General features: G+C 27.2%; 1 protein-coding gene, 1 long non-coding RNA gene and 1 other non-coding gene across 3 annotated transcripts; 1 reads left to right on the top strand and 2 right to left on the bottom strand.

Annotated features, from left to right (window-relative positions):
• Positions 1-1,297: 1,297 nt before the first annotated feature.
• LOC129984652 (uncharacterized) lies at positions 1,298-6,424 on the bottom strand. Its single transcript, XR_008785515.1, has 3 exons — positions 6,201-6,424; positions 2,901-2,959; positions 1,298-1,548 (listed from the first exon to the last, which is right to left on the bottom strand). It is a non-coding gene; the product is annotated as an uncharacterized LOC129984652 (long non-coding RNA).
• An 8,808-nt stretch (positions 6,425-15,232) lies between these two features.
• Positions 15,233-15,349, bottom strand: Trnal-caa (transfer RNA leucine (anticodon CAA)). The gene is made up of 2 exons: positions 15,312-15,349; positions 15,233-15,278 (listed from the first exon to the last, which is right to left on the bottom strand). It is a non-coding gene; the product is annotated as a tRNA-Leu (tRNA).
• A 654-nt stretch (positions 15,350-16,003) lies between these two features.
• On the top strand, positions 16,004-19,378 carry LOC129984299 (transcription initiation factor TFIID subunit 7-like). The gene is made up of 2 exons (XM_056094158.1): positions 16,004-17,557; positions 19,097-19,378. Exon 1 carries the CDS (start codon positions 16,316-16,318, stop codon positions 17,495-17,497), a length of 1,182 nt encoding a protein of 393 aa, XP_055950133.1. The 5' UTR covers positions 16,004-16,315; the 3' UTR covers positions 17,498-17,557; positions 19,097-19,378.
• Positions 19,379-20,988: the final 1,610 nt, after the last annotated feature.

The raw sequence follows: 20,988 nt of genomic DNA, 5'->3' as shown, positions 1-20,988 counted from the left end.
ATTTGCCCTAGATATGGGGCAAGTTGTAACAATAAAGACAACAATGTTTAAAATTATTTAATCTTTACTACTATTTTATTAATTAAAACACACAAGACACTGCAATTTTTATCACTTGGCATAATGAGAGTAAATGTTATCAAGTCATTTACAGTAAAATAAATATAAAATTGTTTAACCAATCAACATAAAAGTGGGTTTGCATTAGAATTGCAATTAATGCAAGTACATAATAAACTGCTTCCTATTTGTAGACATTTTATACACCCATTTTGTAAATTAAGCATTGAAACCATTTTCCTTTATGAGAATCGTGGGTCACAGTAATCTGTTTTTAATATTTGTTCCTGGGACCGGCGTGTCTCTAGTTCGAGAACTACAGTATAAGGCGGCCTAGTGTACGTTAAATCTGTAGGGCCAAATGTATCCCTGCTAGTGTGGCGTGGGACTATAAAGAGTGGATGTCAACACAGGCACTATCCTCGTCATCTGAACGCTGTTCAAATTTAAATAGCCGCCCCAAAATACCCATAACGTCGCTTCAGAGCAGGTTGTTGGTGTAATATACTATAATATTAGTCAGAGTTGCTGCACGCATTTTTGCAAATTAAGGCAAGACCATTTTTCTATCTAGAATTTGTATTTTAGTTCAAAATTCACATCGTGGATGTGTGTGTGAGAGAGAATGAGCTGCATCTCAAAACGATTTTTTTTTTTTTTTTGGAAATTTTAGCTAGAATTTTAATTAATTAAAAAATAAAATCGATTTCGATGTTTTTTCTGTATAACTTCCGAAAATATTCCAACACAAAAGTGATTTTTACACCATTTTAAAATCCAAAAAGCTATCTTTTTAACGACATCAATTGATTGTTGTAAAATTTTTAGTCGAAATTTAATTAACTTTTCAACATATTTTTAAGTATATTTCATGACAATATTTCCATTGCTGTGAATGAAACTGGCATCATTTTCATTATTTCATTAAATATTTGGTCGTATGATGTTCTTCTATTGTTGAAAGCTAAAGAAGGGTTCTACTTAATATCCATGCAGTTTACAGATCGAATACAAAAACTGAAGTTACAGTACCACTAAATAAATTTAGAGATGAACAGGATATAAAAATCTTATGTCATAGAATTGATCTATTAAAATAACATAGCTTTAATGGCTGATAATTTAATGGAATCATGGTTTTCACTCAACGATTTAACTGAAATTAAATATAACCAATATCTCTGGCGAAATACTTAGTCTCCAAAGGCAACTAGTAAATCAAAAAAAGAGGCACAAATAGAATGGGAAAGATACCATTTTATTAAAAAATAAAGAAGGTGAAGTACTCCGTGGAAAGTAAAATATCGAATACTGTTACATATTTAAAACAGAAACGAAAAATAAAAATCAGATGCAGTTTTGGTTCATTATCATTTAGGTGGAGATATGTTTTTCTTCTCTTGAGGATTATTGTTTGGCATTTTTATCTGTTGTGGTGGCGGTATTGGCGAATTTTCTGGTCCTTTCGGCAGTTTTGGTAAGCGATCTCTGAAAATAAAAAATAAAAAAAGTTCTAAAAACTAAAAAGGGAAAAAAATTTTCATCTAAATATGGAGTACAACGAAATTGTAAAGGTGCAAGACAATGGCAGAAATACTTTATGTCAATCAAATTTTTAATTACATTTACCACATCTCTCCCACATAAAAAAATGTCGTTGTCAAGAATACTTAAATTTTTATTTTCTGAATCTACACATAACCATTTTGTATTTCGTAATATAATGGAGAGAGGAGGAACGATCCTTCATTTTGGACGTGGTTATTCTAAATTCGACAGAGAATTATAATTTTAGTAATAAAATTAAACACCAGATTTAATTTAAGTTGCGTTTTTGTGTTATTATGATTACATGCATGGGAATGTATAAATCCACAGATAGTCAATCCGTTGACGGATTTGATTTAGAATTAGACACTTTAAATGCTAAAAATGTATACTAAATCTTATTCATCGTTTCATTGCTATTGTGCTACTTGTGCTGAAACAAATAAGCTAGCAGTGAATAGATTTCATTTAAAACTTGATAGAAATTTACAAATTTGGTGTTAAGTACAAATTCCAAATTTCATCCGTCTAGCTCAAAGTATTTTTGAGGTATCACGCGCAGACATAATTGTAAAAAATTCGAATTTTGGATGATCTGAAACATGGAGATTCATAAAAACCTCGAGGTAGAATTTTTGAAACGGTTTCGAGAAACTAAAAGCGATTCGTTTCTATATGCCTAATCTCTTTTAAAATCTGATCTAAGAACTTTTGAATAACTCAGCAAATTGATAAATAGAATCCCAGACTAAATGTTATTTTAAGTATTTAAAAAACTGTTTTATTTGTAGATGGTATAACTATGTAGAAATTAAAATTGATTTCACACTTTACATTTCACATAAGCTAAAGCAGGAGATGCTATTCTAATTTTTTTAATTAACTAGTTATTTTACATCATCCTCTCCCATATACACACACTTTGTGATAAACGCTTTTTTTTCATTCGTTTTAGTCAATCCTGCGTTTATACTTTTTTTTTTAAGAATTGGCTGTTTGTAAAATTTTTGACATTGTTTGATTAACTATAATGTGTTGATACTCACACTACCCGAATGAAAAAATATCGGAAGACATCGTAAAGATTAATATTTTAAATTCACTTAACTATTGATTTTTATTTAAGAAAAGGTCATAATCCTTTCGCTTATTTAATTAAATACCTTAATTTTAAATAAAAATAACACAATGATCAAGAATGGTGTTGATAATTTTGTATGAGATCTTGCAATAAATCACACACACACATATAAATATATTATAGTCAGTAAATTCAATAGATAAATGCATACCTCGTAGGACAAGCACATTTCTTCATCTTGTATCAGATATCAGAATGTTTCGATGTAATCTAAAAGAAATATAGAAACCCATAAAGAACGATTCTAAAGAAAAAAAGAAATCCATAGAGATCTAAAAAATAATGGCTTTATAATATACAAGAAATTGCATATTTCATATTTTTATTGAATACAATGAGAACACATATGTAAATAAAAGCGCCTATGATTAAAAATACTTTCAATGTTTTCTTTCAACATGAATGCTAATGCATGTGTAAAGATTTTAATAAATACGCTCCCTTTTTGCTTTCTCATATAGAAGTATACAAAGAAAAAATATTGTATGCATAAAATATTTTTATAGATTTTCATGCTTTAGATTTTTTAGAGTTTTTTTTTTTAATATGTCAGTCAGTCGGTTTGTAAACATAGTAATTCAAAGAAATAGAGGCACGAATACATAATTATGTGACCTTTTCACCAAATTTACATATTTCTATCAAATTTTGAGGAAAATTCGTCAATGGAAGGTCTGTGTAATCATCTTTTCATGCGAACACAGTTCATTCAAAAATGTAGATAGTTAAAACGTTTAAATTAAGCATATAGATTTATCATTACCAATGTCAATATGTTAAACCAAACTGTTATTATTTCCAACCATCTAATAACACAATCTGTCAGAGTGTTGGACATTTTCTTGGTTGGTATATTTTCAAATATGTGAATACATTAACTCGAAGACACAATAATTCAGATAAATGAAACACGAAACGGTAGTCTTGTCATTATAACGAAAATCTGTATAAAATTTTAGGCAGAAGTGAAAGACATATAAAATTCATACTTTTTTTTTGTCATTGTACTATGAAATATAAAATGCTTCATATTATGTTAGCATACGAGGAATTCTTGATGAAAAAGTCAGGAATTGGTTATTGTATCGCAAAGTTATTGGTTATTGGTTATCGTATCGCAAAGAGAAAGAATCGAAAACAAGAACACGGATCACACGGAAACGGAAGGGTTCAGAATTTAGAACATTTGTTATCTTCACAATTGTTAGAATTTTTTACTTAATTTTATCCATAAAAGTAATTTCTTCATGGCAATTTAATATCACAAATATTTGAATGCCGGAACGTTTCACATCATACAGTAAATTACTAAAATACCTTTATTTTAAGATTCCACGAGTCAGATGAATTGATTCATATTTCTTCTTTATCTCTCTCTCTCTCTCTCTCTCTCTCTCTAAGTAGTAATGAAATATGCAAAACACTTATATAGATTTTAAAAAAAAGGAACAGTGACAGATTTAAGTATTTAACGGACCTAGGCAATGCGTGTTATGAGGCTTCTCTTTTTACAAGATGGTCAGTTTAATTTCACATTTCAGCATGCTGTTAACCAGCTAATATTTTATTTTAGTTTAAAAAAAATTTATATTTTTTTTTATTATTTTTTTTTAATTTTGGAGTATGTATTTACTTTAATTTTCTGTTATGACTCTACGCGCCCCGGAACCTACATTTGCATACAATATAATTGAAGCAGATCTTCGATTTTATAAATATTCTAATAACTAAATGAACGTAATAAAACGTCTAGGCATTTGTCCTATAATAATAAAATATTAATATTTTGTCTATCATAGAATTCATATTTTTTTTACAAATTTATGCATTTAGCAAACAGGAATATAAAGTTTTTTTAATGGACTTGCTTATGGCCCCCTTCTCAATATAGCAGTCCTAAGATTGTTATGCTGTGAGGGGACCGCAGACTGCATAGGACTACTGTACCTGAGTAGCTAGCTGGAAATCCGCAAAAGAGAAAATCGGCATTCCATATTCGTGCACAAGAAGTAGTATAATTTATACAGAGTAAAACAGTGCAATATAAAAAAAGTTGCAAAGAATTTCATTTTTTTAATTTGTCCAATAAAATTTTTATCTGTCCGATTTATATATTTTATGATACAGTAATCTCTCAATATTCTGGCAATTAGAATGTGTTGTTGTTTTTTTTCGACAGTTTATGCAAAGTATATTTTTATATTCCCAAAATATATTTCAAAGCTTTCAGAAAGATATCTAATGCAAATTAAATTCATTTTATTAACATTAGCTTAAATAAGTTGGAGCTATCAGAGAGATCGGTTATTGTGGGCAGTGACATAGTGATAAAAAATTTAATTATTACAATATTTTAAATTACAACAGCATTTTCAAATGATATTGATATTCGTAAAAAAATCTCAAAATCCAGTAAATTACATCAGAAATGCAAAATAATTTTTCAAAAATATCTATATTATATTTATACCAGGTGCTAGTCTTGAGCTCCACCAGAGAAACAAAACATTGGTATGTTTGTTTCGCTTTTTAAATTTAAATATAATAGTACAAAAATTTATGCCTTTCTCACCATTTATCTTTCCGACCCGAACATGCAAGGATCTCAAAAATTTGAATGGTATTATGAAATCTCAAATAAAATGATGAATAATTTATTATAATATTTTTGTATAAAATAATTGTTTTTCAATTTTCACAGAAACCTTCTGACTTATTTCTAATAAATTGCATTTATTTCCACAGCTTCCCCATTTTTTTGTATTTTTTCAAAAGTGATTGAAATTTCTTAATTAAACATAAAAAATGTGGTTAAAAATTATGGATAAATTTTTGTTAGCTGTTGTTCTTGTTAATTAATTCTTCTTCATATATTTATTATCTTTAAATTCTTCATAGGGTTATATAATAAAAAATATTAACATAAAATTTTGTTTGTTTGTTTTTTTAAGTTCGTGATATTTAATTTACTAATTTTACCATTTTGCCTCCAATGATAGCGAGTCGTTTTGACAAAGTTATAATAACGAAGCTTTGTTGATCGAAATGAATTTCTCAGAAATGAATAATAAAAAAAGATTTTTTTAAAAAGTTCAAATGCGGAAACAAACGTATGCTGACATCTATCGGAGTAAAAACATATGAAAAGTTTAACCTTTTAATAAAAATAAAAAAGTTCCGAAGCTTAGCAGAATATTATCAAATGCGCAAGCTTTTTAATTAAAATTTATTTAAAAAAAAATTTTACATTTTTAACTATATTTTTTGGAATAATAATTTTCCTGTTTTAATAAAGCAGATAAAAAAAAATCATATATCATATTTTATTTTAAAAGCAAATTTATTTATTAATAACATTTTTCCAAATTAGTACTTTAAAAATACAACATAAAACTTGCTATCAAAAATATTTTTCTGGATTAAATAAAATTTAGGTAGTTTTGAAACTTACCAAAATTTTTTTTAGAATCCGCTATTACTATTCCCTTTTTCTGCTTTCGTATAATACACAATTCGATTTCAACTGTCGACTGAAGTCTCACTTTGTTGACAGAATGATAAGTATGTTGCGTATATATATAAACATAAAGGTAAAAAATACCTCCAAAAGTGAAAGAATTAATTACTCATATTCCGTCCGAGTTCAAAGTTTAAATGCTTTGAAATAATCATTCTAATCGTTCCATTGCTACGTCAATACACAAAAATGAATTTATCGCCTTTTTGGCGATATTGACAATACCAATTTCTCTCTCTCTTTTATTTTTTTATATGCTAAAGCTTCATACATAAAGAGTTTTAATTTGATTTTAATATCATTCGAATAATAGTTTTAAATTATACTCAAAGCAAACAACAAATTAAAACAATAAATAATATAAAAGTGTCTTTAAATTTCTGAAACGGGATGCCTAATTCCCATGTAAAACATTAACCCTACAAGCGCCAAAAGCGATTGCATAATCGAATGTAACTGGAATTGCCGCCAATCCTTTATCTTTTGATAATTAAAGGGGGAAAAAAGAAAAACAAATGTCGTTCACATTTAGTATTACTCGCATGATGGAAATTTAAATGTTATGATCCTTTACAAAGTCGTGAGCGATTTTTTTTAAGTTTATAAGCCAATCGTTTCATTATCTATAAATAAAATGTGATTTCTACATACAATCGAGTCCCCATATAAAGAACTTTATTCATCAGACATCTCAATTTATGGAATTTTTTCGAAAAATGGGAAAATTTGATACAAAATTAGTTTCTGCACATTGAATATTTCTGTATATCGAACAAAACTTTCCGCATTAACAATACAATATTTTTCTATCAAAAAGCACTATTGGATTCCGTTCAAAAGGCGGAATATAAAGTAAATATCTTCAAAAATTCTTAATACAACAAAAATTTGCTGAAGACTGGAAGCTCTTTATGAAAAAGAATTAAATACTCTTTGGAGCTTATAAACTATTTTTAGCTTTTGTCATGCGAATCTAATTTCCTACCTTGCAATGAGATTTTTACTTTAAATTCAACTAATCTTTAGATTTTTTATAATATATATGTACCTCTTAAGAAATTACATTTTAAATGGGAAAGAAAATTTCAGCTTAATAAAAGGCGTAGTCGAAAGAAAGAAAAAACATAACAAAAAGTATGAAATTATATCTAGTATGTTATCAGCTACTTTTTTAAATATCACGGCTTGACTATTAAAAATTTGAAAATGTTGTAAGATATTGAATACAATTCAAATTCTTAAATTTTAACTAGATCATTCAAGCAATATTGAAAAGGGTTACAAAATATACGAGATAAGAACATATATGAGACTGGGTAAAGATAAGGCTGCATATATTATTCTTTAGCGAATTTTTACCTTCCAAGCCCTTTCCGAATAACTCTATAATTAAAAAGGCTACATAGCATTAAAAAAACGTAATATCGGTATTTTTCTTTCTATTGTATATGTAGATTATTGAATGCCTATAGTTTGATTAAGTAAACTTCCTTCGGTCTTATCAGAACTATTTCCTAAATCCATTTAAAATTTAATATTATGAAAATAAATAATTTTTTGGAAAACAAACAGTACATCTAAATCTGTCGAAACAAATTTTGAATATAATATGTAATGTATCTACACAGTTATAAGCTATCTAATAAGTCTTACGATACGAAATTTTCATTAAATCTTTGATGTGTGCTTTAATAAGTAAACTCTCTCGTATTAGACCCCAAAATCCGGTAGCATCAAAATTACAGTACTTTTGAAAGCTTAAATTTAAATCCGAAATATAGGCCTACTATGATTTTTTTAATTCATCTGATAATCTTGTAAGTACACAAATATTCGAAGTTATATATAATCTGCATGATAATCTTTAATGGTATTTAATTTTTAACTAAAATATAAAATCTAGTTTTCTTTTATTTTAAACTATCCGCCTTCAGGGTGAGTTATAATATTAATAGCTTTAATTCAATAATGTCAATGCACTTTGATAGGCTACATTTTATCATACCAAATGTAAACACTATTTTAAATCATATTCGTACAGAAAACCTACAGCATTGTGATTAGTTAGCTATGCACATAAAGTAGCGAAATTGTTCTTGTTACTCAGACCAGAGGCAATGTCAAAATTCTATTTTCTGAAATCAGAGAGGAGGAGAAGAGACTCTTCATAATAAATGAAACATTATTATCTTCCAGATGAGATAGTTGAAGAAATCGGTATAATGATTGGGTCTAGGGGATTCAGTGGTCGCTTTTTCTATAGAGAATCTATTATGAAATAATGTTTTTCAGGTTTCTCTCGGGAATGGTGTATGGTTAGAGACAAACGACTGACAAGTGAAATATATAGATCTCATGAACTTATGTATAAAATAAAAATTGCAAAAATCGGACCAGTGATTGGGCCTGGGGAATTGCTCCTTTCATCTTCCTAATTATTTTAATATGTCAGCTAAACAAGTTCACTGTTACAATTCATACAACTACAATAAAGAAAAAATTACTAACACTGTACTTTCTATAAATGGCAACACAAAAAAAAATTAAACTTCCAATGATCAATAAAACTGATCAATGATCAATAAACCAATGATCCGGGGAAGTTTTACTAGGTATCGATGAGGTTCGGTTGTTGTCAGATGAGAGAATTCTGATCAATCCACAAAAATACTTGAAATCATTATTGTGCGACCCATGAAGTGAGTTTTTCTTCATTTGAATAAACTACTTGGCAGTGTAACAAAAATTTTATTTCAGAAACTTAATACAAAATCGTATGCAAACAAAAATCCTGAAAATTTTATTTTAATAGATAATGAAACAAACTGACTATCCATAATAATAATAAAAAAAATTAATGTAATTATATTTGGTAAGTCTTAGTCTCGTTAGCATTTGTCTTTTCTTTTGGTTTTTCATCTTTCTTCGTCCAGGGAAATAAGCTTTTCCCCAAAGATTTACTTTTCTGTGGCGATTCTTCTGTTGACCGAAGACTTAGATTTTGAACTTTCGGAGCGGCTGATTCATCCAATTTCTGAGGATTCTGTCCCTTGGTATCTTTCTCGTCCTTCGGGAAGCGGTCTCTGTAAAGAAAAATAATCATTTCAATTTTTATTTACCTTAACATAATCTGGAAAACTATAAATTTAGTCATATTCATAGATTTGACTTTATCTTTACGACTTTTGAAATATCTTTATTTGTACTTAATAAGATTTTTTTTTTTTTTTTTTTTTGTAAACTGAATTGGAGGATTAATAGTATGATCAATATTGTCACATATAAAATTGAATTTTAATAACAATATATTTCGACAAAGGCATTTTTTTCGGACAATTAAGGCGAATTTTTGCTGAAAATAATAAGTAGGAAAGGGAGTTAATTTTTCTTTCAGCTAATTGCTATTAAAGTTATTTTGTTCTCCTTTAATGTCTACCGCTCTTTTTTCATTGATTTATTATCACTTAGGGTGAATTTATTTAATTTTTTGTTCACACTGAATATGAAATTTCATTGAATACATAACATGTTTTCAAATTCACAATCAATCTTCCTTTAATTAACAAAAATTATGCTGTACAGGATATCTCCTAATCGACATATAAATTCAACATAACACGATTTTTTACTTTCAGAGAGTACAATGTCATAAGTATTATAATTCCATAAACCTCAGTTTTGAAAAAATCTCACTGAAAAAAATGATCACGTCAATCCAATTTATTTAAAAGTAGCTTTATTTATAGAACAATGGATGAAAGACAATTTAATTTGCATTGGATATCTTATGAAAATCTTACAATAATTGCAACTTTCAGCACTATACGTTTGTTAAGCTTAATTTCATAAATTAAGCTTTTTTCAGTCAAACGACTTTTTCACTGAGCTTTATCTAATCATTCAAATTACCGAATATCCGAACCGGCCCGATTCCTGCATAACACAGATCAGTAGAGTTATGCTATATGTTCAAAAATTGTTTTGTATTTTCATTTCTTTTTTAAAAAAGAAATGAAAATACAAAGCAAATTTCAATGAAAATACAAAATTATAATTTTTTTTTAATCTTATCATTAAAAGCAAAATAAGGAAAAAATATCATAATTTTTTTTTATTTAACTTTATATTTGAACAATATTAGTTTAAGTAGAAAGGTAATACAAACCTTGTAGGCGCAGCACATGGTCTGAAATTATCCATCTCCTAGCCCTGATGATAAATTGCTCAGTATTAAGTATGTCCTAAAATATAATTTTAAAAACTTCAATATTCACATTTAATAACTGTGTTTTTTTTTAAATAAAATATAATTTTAAAAACTTTAATATTCACATTTAATAACTGTGTTTTTTTTTTTTTAAATGAGTAGCATTTTTACAAATTTTGATTAATTGATCTAATGACAAAATGTCTTTTCTCATTTCAGGAATGAAAAAGTATCATTCAAGGAATATTTTTAAAAGTTTTGTAACAACGTTCATACTTTTACGATTTTTTGTTTTAATCTTCAAATTTTTGGTTAAAAAAAATATTTTCTAAATTTTATTACACTGATATACGCGAGTAGAACCTTTTTAAAACATTTTTATTTTTATTGTTCCAAACATTTAAGATAATAGCAGCACAAAAATATTGCATCAAAGTTTGTGATACTGTACAATATTCTTGAGATACTATTTACAATAGAAGTACAATATTGCATATTATTAACTTCTTTGGAACATTGCACGATTTAAAAAACACAGAATGTGCAGAAAGTAAGATATACAATGCCATATAACAGAGGTTCCAATAACTTGACAGCAAATACCTTTGCAATCCAACTAATGTAAACAATACCAAATGTAAACCAAAATTTTAATAAAAACTTCGTAGCTTTTAAAATTCCCAATTTAATAATTAATAATGATCCACAACATTTGCAACAATAAAAATTTTAAGATTTTTTTTTAAATAAAATTTTTTGACATTCTCACCAAAAACAAATAAGATTTTAAGGGATTTTTTTGCATTTCGAAAGCGAAGAAAACAAAGGAAAGTACCTAGCCAAATGCATATGAAAGGGGGGGGGGGAATGCGATAAATGCTTTTTAGAATTGAAGTCAAATTCTGTGAAGTTGGAATGCTTAGATTAACAAATATATGTCAAACAGTTTTAAAACACTCGAAAACTGCCATATGAAATTATTTCCACGTATAAAAGTACTTATCGGTGAAGCAAATATTAATCACTCATAAAAGGAAATAAATCGTTTGTCAATTCCGAAATAATTGGCATTCATGTCAGATCATAAATTAGAAATCATTCATAGATATGATTCAGCTATTTTATGGAAAAATTACTCACAGAACTATATTTACAGCTTCATTTATCATTCTAATATTAAAGAAATCTTTATGCACTTTTTTTTTTGTCCTTATTCGGTTTTTAATTTTAGGTTCAGTGCATTTTTTTTTACCTGTTACATGCCATGCCATTTAAAAAAATAGCTTGCATGTTTAGTTTACATGTCCATTAATTTAATTCGATTGCCTATAAAAAATCAGCTACAAAATGTAGAAAAATTTATTATTCTCTTTTGACATCAGATAAATGTTTTAAAATTGAAAATAAGAGAAAGGAAGAAAAAACAGATAAATATAAAACTTTCATATATAAAAAGTAGCATTCATTTTCGGATTATCCATTTTTTTAAAAAAAATTCTGCATTAATAAAAATACCGATAGTTAAAAATTTTTGTATAAATAATTATGAATCGAAAATGTGCTTCTTATGTACAAGTAAGCACAAGATAAAGCAATTTTATCTAATATAACAATTCGCAACAGTTTTAAAGCAAAAAGGAAAAATTTATTTATTACTTACTTATTTTAAAGAAGCTTAATAAATTAATTTTCGTTATCAATCAAAATTATTCAAAAACTTACCACACTTGCGTTGAAGTCCCGTCTAAAATTTCGTTTGCACCAAAACTGATTTACTTTTCAAACATACGCCGAGTTTTATTTTAATGTTTATAGTGTTAAAAGCGAAACTAACCTTTTTCTAATGTCGCCAAACCAAATGCCAAGAGAGTTGCAAGGGAAAAACCAATTGTTTACTTTCCCTACAAAGGGGATTACCCTTTCACGCTTTCCGTTTCCTCTAGTGTCCTTGACAATCTGAACTGAAGATTTCATTCAATTTACATCTCATTTTTACTTTGTTGTACGCGAAGAATACGAAGAGAAAAATTAGTAATCGGTTTGGAATTTTTGGAATTATGTTTGTCTGCGAACGTGACAATTCAAAAATGCTTTGAGCTTTGGCGGATAAAATTTACTACATGATCTTAACATCACCTTTAATATTTTCAATGAAATATTAAGTGAAATCCATTCTGAGGAAGAATGTCTGTCGAAATATGGATTAACCCCGTTAACTTCGAAACTTAGTATTTCAAGAATAAAAAATTAGATGAATAAAGATTATAAAATAGATGTAGCCTCTAAAGTGTATATCTGTATCCAATTTTAAACCGAATCCACTTAGGGATGAATCGTCTGTCTGTACATTCTCACCATGTAAATACGAAAAATGTTTTTAAAAAATCAAAAAAAATCACTTTTTAGCTTTTAAAGTGTAGATTTTCATCAATTTTTAATTCATGCAAAATGAATAAATAAAATTTGGCATACAGTTTTAGCATCTGATATATAGATTTTTAACAAATTTTAAATCAAATCCGTCAAAGAGTTGATCATTTGTCGGTCTGTACATACGTATGCGTGTAGACGTAGACGCGATAGCTAAAAAAAACATTACAATTTATATAAATGAAATTTAATAAGAGATCTTTTATTACAGTTGTAGTTCTACGTCACATATTAGTTTCAATCAGCAGAAAACAACCCCAAGTGGTCTCCCCAAAATTTTCTAGCATACTCTCCAAATAAGGTCTTATCCCTTTCCTTGCATGGCATTGGTGAACAATTGTGTAGCGATTGGTCAGAGGCGAGGCTCGAACTCGTGGCCTTATGGTTCCTAGCCGAGTAACAAGACCTCAAGACAAAAGTAATTACTATACTAAAGTAATTACAAAATATAGAATTTTGCCTGAACTACTATTTTTATTGCATCTATCGCGAGAATATTATTAGACACTCTGAAAAAAAAAATTTAAATTCTAGCTTTGCACAAATAGGTTTACAAAATAACTACATATTTCACCAAGATAACGAACTCAAGCTCATAATGTATCGAACTCATAATGCTAAGCTCTAGAAATTATATAACATTCCCGAAAAAAGTAACACACCTCTACAATCATCCGACATGAATCCTATTGAACATTTGTGGAATATTTTAGAAGAGAAAATTTTAAAAAATCTATCATAACATATAAAAATCAGTTAAAAACCACTGTTTTGGAAGAATTGGCATCGATTTCAACGGCTATTTCAAATAAGTTAGTAGATTCAATGCTAAATCGAATAAAAGAAATAATTAAAGCTAAAGGATATCCTACAAAATATAAAAAAATTATAATTTATCTAATTTTTGCGAACATTTATAGAGTGTACAAAAATCTATCATAACATCTATCATAAAAACAAAATCTATCATAACATATAAAAATCAGTTAAAAACCACTGTTTTGGAAGAATTGGCATCGATTTCAACGGCTATTTCAAATAAGTTAGTAGATTCAATGCTAAATCGAATAAAAGAAATAATTAAAGCTAAAGGATATCCTACAAAATATAAAAAAATTATAATTTATCTAATTTTTGCGAACATTTATAGAGTGTACAAAAATCTATGATAACATCTATCATAAAAACAAAATCTATCATAACATATAAAAATCAGTTAAAAACCACTGTTTTGGAAGAATTGGCATCGATTTCAACGGCTATTTCAAATAAGTTAGTAGATTCAATGCTAAATCGAATAAAAGAAATAATTAAAGCTAAAGGATATCCTACAAAATATAAAAAAATTATAATTTATCTAATTTTTGCGAACATTTATAGAGTGTACAAAAATCTATCATAACATCTATCATAAAAACAAAATCTATCATAACATATAAAAATCAGTTAAAAACCACTGTTTTGGAAGAATTGGCATCGATTTCAACGGCTATTTCAAATAAGTTAGTAGATTCAATGCTAAATCGAATGAAAGAAATAATTAAAGCTAAAGGATATCCTACAAAATATAAAAAAATTATAATTTATCTAATTTTTGCGAACATTTATAGAGTGTACAAAAATCTATCATAACATCTATCATAAAAACAAAATCTATCATAACATATAAAAATCAGTTAAAAACCACTGTTTTGGAAGAATTGGCATCGATTTCAACGGCTATTTCAAATAAGTTAGTAGATTCAATGATAATCGAATGAAAGAAATAATTAAAGCTAAAGGATATCCTACAAAATATAAAAAAATTATAATTTATCTAATTTTTGCGAACATTTATAGAGTGTACAAACATTTTTGACTCAAAAATTTTATTAATAAAGTTCTTTTTTTCTTTTTTAATTTTTTTTCTGTAATAATTTTACAGATTTTTTTTTTTTTTTTTTTTTTTTTTTTTTTATGAAATTACTCAAAAACTTAAAAATCACGAGCCATAGTATTTGTGTTTTTTGGCATAATGTAACAAATGAAGTAATATAAAACGTTAAGTTCTTCAGTGTACGAATACTTTTGATTGCCACTGCTTCTGGTCATTCTATTTCGACATCAACTTCAAACAATATCGTGTTCCCACAATGTAAAGGACTTTATTTAATCTGACAGAATTTATGATCTTGTTAGATAGCACTTCATCGTGCATAATTAAAAAAAAAGAATAGATTGAAAAATATCGTACGAGAATATTTAAAAAATAATAAATAAAAAAAGAAACACGTAACATAGTAACTGGCTCCTTGATAGCACACTATGATAATCAAAAAAAAAAAATCGCTGTCAGAAGTGGGATTCGAACCCACGCCCACATTCGTGGACCAGAACACTCATAACTCTGCAACAGAGTAAGGTGGAACCTTGAGTCTGGCGCCTTAGACCGCTCGGCCATCCTGACACGACACACTTTAGTTAAGTAATGTTAAAACTAAAATCTATTTTTTTTTTTTTTAGTCTTCAAGGAGCGTGGATAATCTGCCAGTTTTGTTTTAAGAGTTAAGTTTGAATCAAATTCTCATCAACGTGTCGAAACATTTTTAATGAAATAGAAAATATATTTATAATTTACTTACTCGATTCTTTCTAGATGTAAACGGAAATAAACTTGTGCTGCCATCTATAGAAAAGGAAATAAAATTAAAAAACAAGCTTTCGGCATCGAATAAAAAAATATGTAACATTTGAATAAAGTGTAACAGAATACATGTAAGTAATCCTTCATTTTTATAACCATCCTATTAAGCTTTTGCAATTCATGATTAAATTTTAACCGGAAAAAGTTGAGTTAATGTCTTTAAAATTCCTGTTTATTTATTTATTTTTATTTATCTGTATACATTCCAAAACATTCGTTTTAAAACACAATAACTATAATAGAGAGATTTTCAAAAATATATATGTTATTAGGTAAAACTAGATTAGCTTAGTTACTTTTAACTTTTTCATTTATTTTAAATTGACTGGACAACAATGATTTCAATTCTTTAAAAAAAACAATCGATAGAGGTCTCTCCTGTGCACTTTTCTAGCAAATTCCACAGAGAAGGAGATTTCTCTCTGTGACAAATTCGAAATACGTCTATTAGAAGTTAGCCGTGCGAAAGTCAAATCCAGTTTTTAAGGAGTTTGGAAAGGTATTTTCTAATATATTTCTATTCAGAAAGGCGCTATTATTTACTTGTTGTGTGGAATCGTAAATGAATACAACTTTAAAAGTATCCATAAATTTTTGTTTATGAAATGTCATGCATGCCTGTTTAATTTATTTTTATGCTATGATGTGAGGCTGCCAGTATTCCATTATATTTATTTTTTGATATTTCTTTACAAGTTATTTTCATTAGTGTGATTAATATACACAAGTATGAGTGAAGATAAAAAAAATAATGGCGATCAGCCTTTTGAACTTGAAAGTCAATTCATTTTGCGCCTACCGCCAACACCTGCAGCAGCCTTAAGAGCTGCCGTGCGTTCTGGTGTTATGAATTTAGAAGACAGACTAGCTATACAAATAGAAAATGATATGAGGCATGCCACTGTTCAATTTGATAAGTGGACTTTGCCAGCAAAAATTTATGACCTTCCTACAATTATTGAATCCTCTAAAACATTAGACAGAAAAATCTTTTACAAAACGGCAGATATTTGTCAAATTATGATTGCTCAGGAAGGAGATGCAGTGATGACTGATGAAGAAGTCTCCCCTAAGAAAAAAGAAAAGGATAAAGATAAACGATACATGTTGCCTCATGGTATCACAGCACCTCTAAAAAATGTTAGAAAGCGAAGATTCCGTAAAACTTTAAAAAAGAAGTATGTTGACCTTCCGGATGTAGAAAAAGAAGTGAAACGGCTCTTACGAACAGATACAGAAGCATTGCATGTACGATATGAGGTTGTGAATGCTGAAGATGAAAAGGCTGAATCCAAGAACGATGAACGTGGTGAATTTGAAGGTGAATCCTTTTCTTTGGAAGAAAGGGAACTCAGCAATTCACAAGCAGCTGATGTTGCTGAGTATGACATATTTGGTGAAGTTCTCAGTAGTTCAGAAGAGAGTGGTGATGATGAGGATGTGAATGTTGTAGATGTTGGACAAGCTGCTCGGAAGTTAGAAAGTATTATTGAAGAACAAGAAAAGGATGGTGAAGAATCCAAGGGTGAAAAGGAGGAAGTTGATCTAGCCAAGAGTATGCAATTGGATCTATCTCAAGAAAACCAATATGAACAGGAATACGAGCATGAGAGTGATAGTATGGCTGTATCTCATTTAGAATCTGCAACTGCTGGAGAAAATCTAGGTCAGTTACTGAAAGAGCAAAAAACTGAAGAAGAAAAAATGGCCCTTATGGAGAAACTTGGAGAACTTGAACATATCATATCAAGTTTGCAAGCTAAACGTAGAGCTCAAGAACTGGAAGTAATGAACATTGAAAATCAGGCGCTAAAACAAAGATTTCAAAATAGTATTGAGCGTCTAAAACAAGATGAAATGGAAAAACAAATGGAGTATGATGAAATAATGAGCATATTACAAGAAGGCTAGTTATTACAGAAGTAGTATATATAAATAAAATATTTCCTCGGAGAATATATTATGTATATGGTAAGAGAATATCATTTTTTTTATTGTTGTTTAGTGTTATTTATTATACAGTATTTAAATCATTTATGTGTATATAAGATTTTAAATATGTTGCATATAATTTTTACCTGCTCTTAATGAGTTAAATTTTTTTCAAATTGCACATTATTTTTGAAAAACTATAATTGTAAAAAGTTATTTATATGCACTGTATAAAGGGTATATTCTTCTTAATTGGTATATATTTCTATTTCTATAAAAGTATTTCTCTTAGGTTATTTGTTTCTAAATGATATTGATTCTCTTAGGAAGAAATTATTTCATACAGATTGATAAGAATAAAATTGGTGCAAAAATATTTCAATGAATAAAATTAAATTTATGTAAGAGTAATAGACATTTGTGTATTACTTACCTGCTGGCTAAATATGTTGCTAAATATATATTATTGGTCAGATATGTCTAATTAGTCAGTTGACTATGCTTACTACTGATATGCAGTGGAACTTGAAATTCACCAATGGGAAACGATTAATTCACTGCTGCCAAATAGTATGGTGTGTTGATTGCATACAATCATTAGGTTGTTAACTTTAAATAATTTATCAATAACATAACAATCAAAATGAATAAAATAGTTTAAAAAATCTTATATTACATTAGTTTATTTATGAAAAAAAAAAATTATATTGTGCTAAAAATTACTTCTAAGCTAAATACAAAAGTTAAATCTTTATTTCTGATTTATTCTTGCATGGTTTTTCTTTAATAATTTCATTTGAAATTTAATTTTATCTAGTATTCCATATTGTTATTTCTCACTTCGTGGAAATTAACAAATCTAAACATGTTATAACATGAATAGTATTGTAAATTATTACTTTTTTGGTTCAAAAAGATTCTCATAGCTAGCCTTTAGTTTAACCTTTTTCTTTTATTGAACATCCTGCATTTTCTAGAGAAAATATCATTACAAATTCAGTATTTCAATCGGAATTATACATATTTCTGTTGAAACAGACTATATGTTACATATGATAAGTCCCAAATTTCCTTCCTCCTTTCACTGTGAACAAGAATATTATTATTTCTCTAATGTGCAGGTTTTGTAACTAGAAAATTTAAATCATTTTTTTTTTCAGAAAAATTTTACATTGGTATAATATATTTTAAATTTTCTGATAGTTTTTATTTTATCACAATTAAAAAATTGAAGTTTATCTTTAAAACTCTTATGTAAATTCAAAGCAAAGCATACTAATGAACTATATCAATTTTTTTGCATTTATTAATGGGTATTTTTATACCTGTAAGAACAGGGAATATTTATATTCAAATCTAAAATGTTAGTTCTTATGTATAAAGGGACATTTGGAAATATGAATATATGACTTCCTCTGACTTCCAAAATAAATATAAATTTTTTTAAGTATCTTGATGTGAAATATTATATTAAAATGATAAAAAATGATATTTTTTTAAATAAAATGTTAGTAATCTGCCTAATTTTTTCTGGAATTTATGTATGTATTGAATTATTATTTGTTTTATTCCTTTTAGGTTCATTGTCTTGACTGATCTTCATTTTAGATTTGTACAGATATTCAACGACAAAAAAATGCCTAATGGTCATGTGCATAATAATTGACCAAATAGGCTTTCATTATGCTTTGACTTTTTGGATCAATCTAATTCTTACTTGGAGATGGACAAGGCGCATATTAAAAAGATGTTGATTGCTTATGAAAATTTGCTTAGAAGAACTGTATAATTTTGTTTTGAAATACATGTGAATTATAAATATAATAAGTAACTTATATAATTTTTACGATAAAAGTATATAAATACATTTGTATCAATTATAAATTATTACATAAGTTGATGTGTGTTAGTTATATATAAATTACTAATGGAAATAGTTATTTAAATTTTTTGCACTCTAATCATCATATTTTTATAATCAATCACAAATTGGCAAAACATAAAAATAATTTTACTGCAGTTATATGGGATCTGATTAAATGTAATCAATTTATTAACCTTATAATCAAAATTCTTTGTTATCTCTTAAAAATTGAAATTCAGTTGCATAATAAAATATAATTTAACTTAATGCTGATCATTAATATTGTGTAATTGAAATTACACAAAACAGAAGCATTGTATTTGCCATGTTTATAAAATATTTGTTTAATCATTGTATCTAATCATTCTCAGTTCATCGTAATTGTATCTAATCATACTTGGTGTTAATTCATTGTACATTTCTATTTTTTATGCAGTTTTTATTAAATGAAATTTTATCAAATAGAATTTAGTTATGAAATTGCACTTAATGTAAATTTATTGTTGAAACTGAAAACAAAAATGGACTTTTTAAAATCATTTTATAAGTTACTTGCTAATTCTGTTATTGTACACCCATTTTTATCATATTTGAATTATAAATAAAAATAAAATATCTTTTATGACTTGCTTATATCGACTTTGTACATATTGAATGTCATATGGGCATTAAAAATAAGTATACAAAAAATATGAAGAATACACAGTATACTTTTTATACAAATGCATAAGGGCCATTTATGCAAATGCAAATTTAGTAAAGATAATTTTTAAAAGGACAGTTTTATTAGAGAATTAAACAATGAATTTTTTTTTTTTCATTATTATTTTAATTACAGCATGCCTTGCTTTATCCTCTTTTTTTTTGTTTTTTTTTTTTTTTTTTGTCGTAATTTCTGAAAAAAGAGTTTTATTACTTTAAAAGCGTTGTGCTAATATTGTATTGTTGATGAAATAGCTGTCTTTGGAGACCAGTTTGTTTACTCTGAATGTTGTTTACCCTGTTTTAAACTAAAATAAAATACGTAAATTTTAAAATTTTAATTTATTGTTTTATAAGACTATTAATTATGAATCTAATTGACCTTTCAATTTAAACAAAAATGAATGAACTTTTTCGACATCTGGTTTTGAAATAAAACATTGTTATACTGTTTTAAAGTAAATGTCTAAATGGATAACTTTAAAACTAAAAGTTACAAATTAGAAAAGTTCAAAATAGCTTCACTATACATTGGATTTTTTTTTTTAAATTGATTTAAAAGCTAAATAAAATTACCTGAAATTGAAGTTACATTTCCAAAAATAACAAAATATTTTTTGAAGTATAAAAAGAGATGTCGGAATTTTTTAAACAATAAATTATTTTAAGAATGGTAGTTTTCAATTTCTTTTAGTGAATTTTCTAAACAAGAACTTGCAGGTAATATTGTGATATATTGCTGGTAGTTGAGTAATAACTACAAACTTGTAATTGAAAAGTGAAGCAAATATTTGTCACATTTAAAAATTCAAATTAGAACTTTTATGGTCAGTTTAAGCTGATGTAAGAAAATATTTCAGTAAGAAATATTTGTAAATGAAATTTTTAAAAATCACTTCATTCA

This window comes from Argiope bruennichi, chromosome 9 (genome assembly GCF_947563725.1).
Source record: "Argiope bruennichi chromosome 9, qqArgBrue1.1, whole genome shotgun sequence".
NCBI classification, from domain to species: domain Eukaryota; kingdom Metazoa; phylum Arthropoda; class Arachnida; order Araneae; family Araneidae; genus Argiope; species Argiope bruennichi.
This window is presented reverse-complemented; position numbering and strand designations above follow the sequence as displayed.

Excerpts from the sequence above, each read along its gene's own strand:
- LOC129984299 (XM_056094158.1), top strand. The coding sequence starts at position 16,316 with ATGAGTGAAGATAAAAAAAATAATGGCGATCAGCCTTTTGAACTTGAA.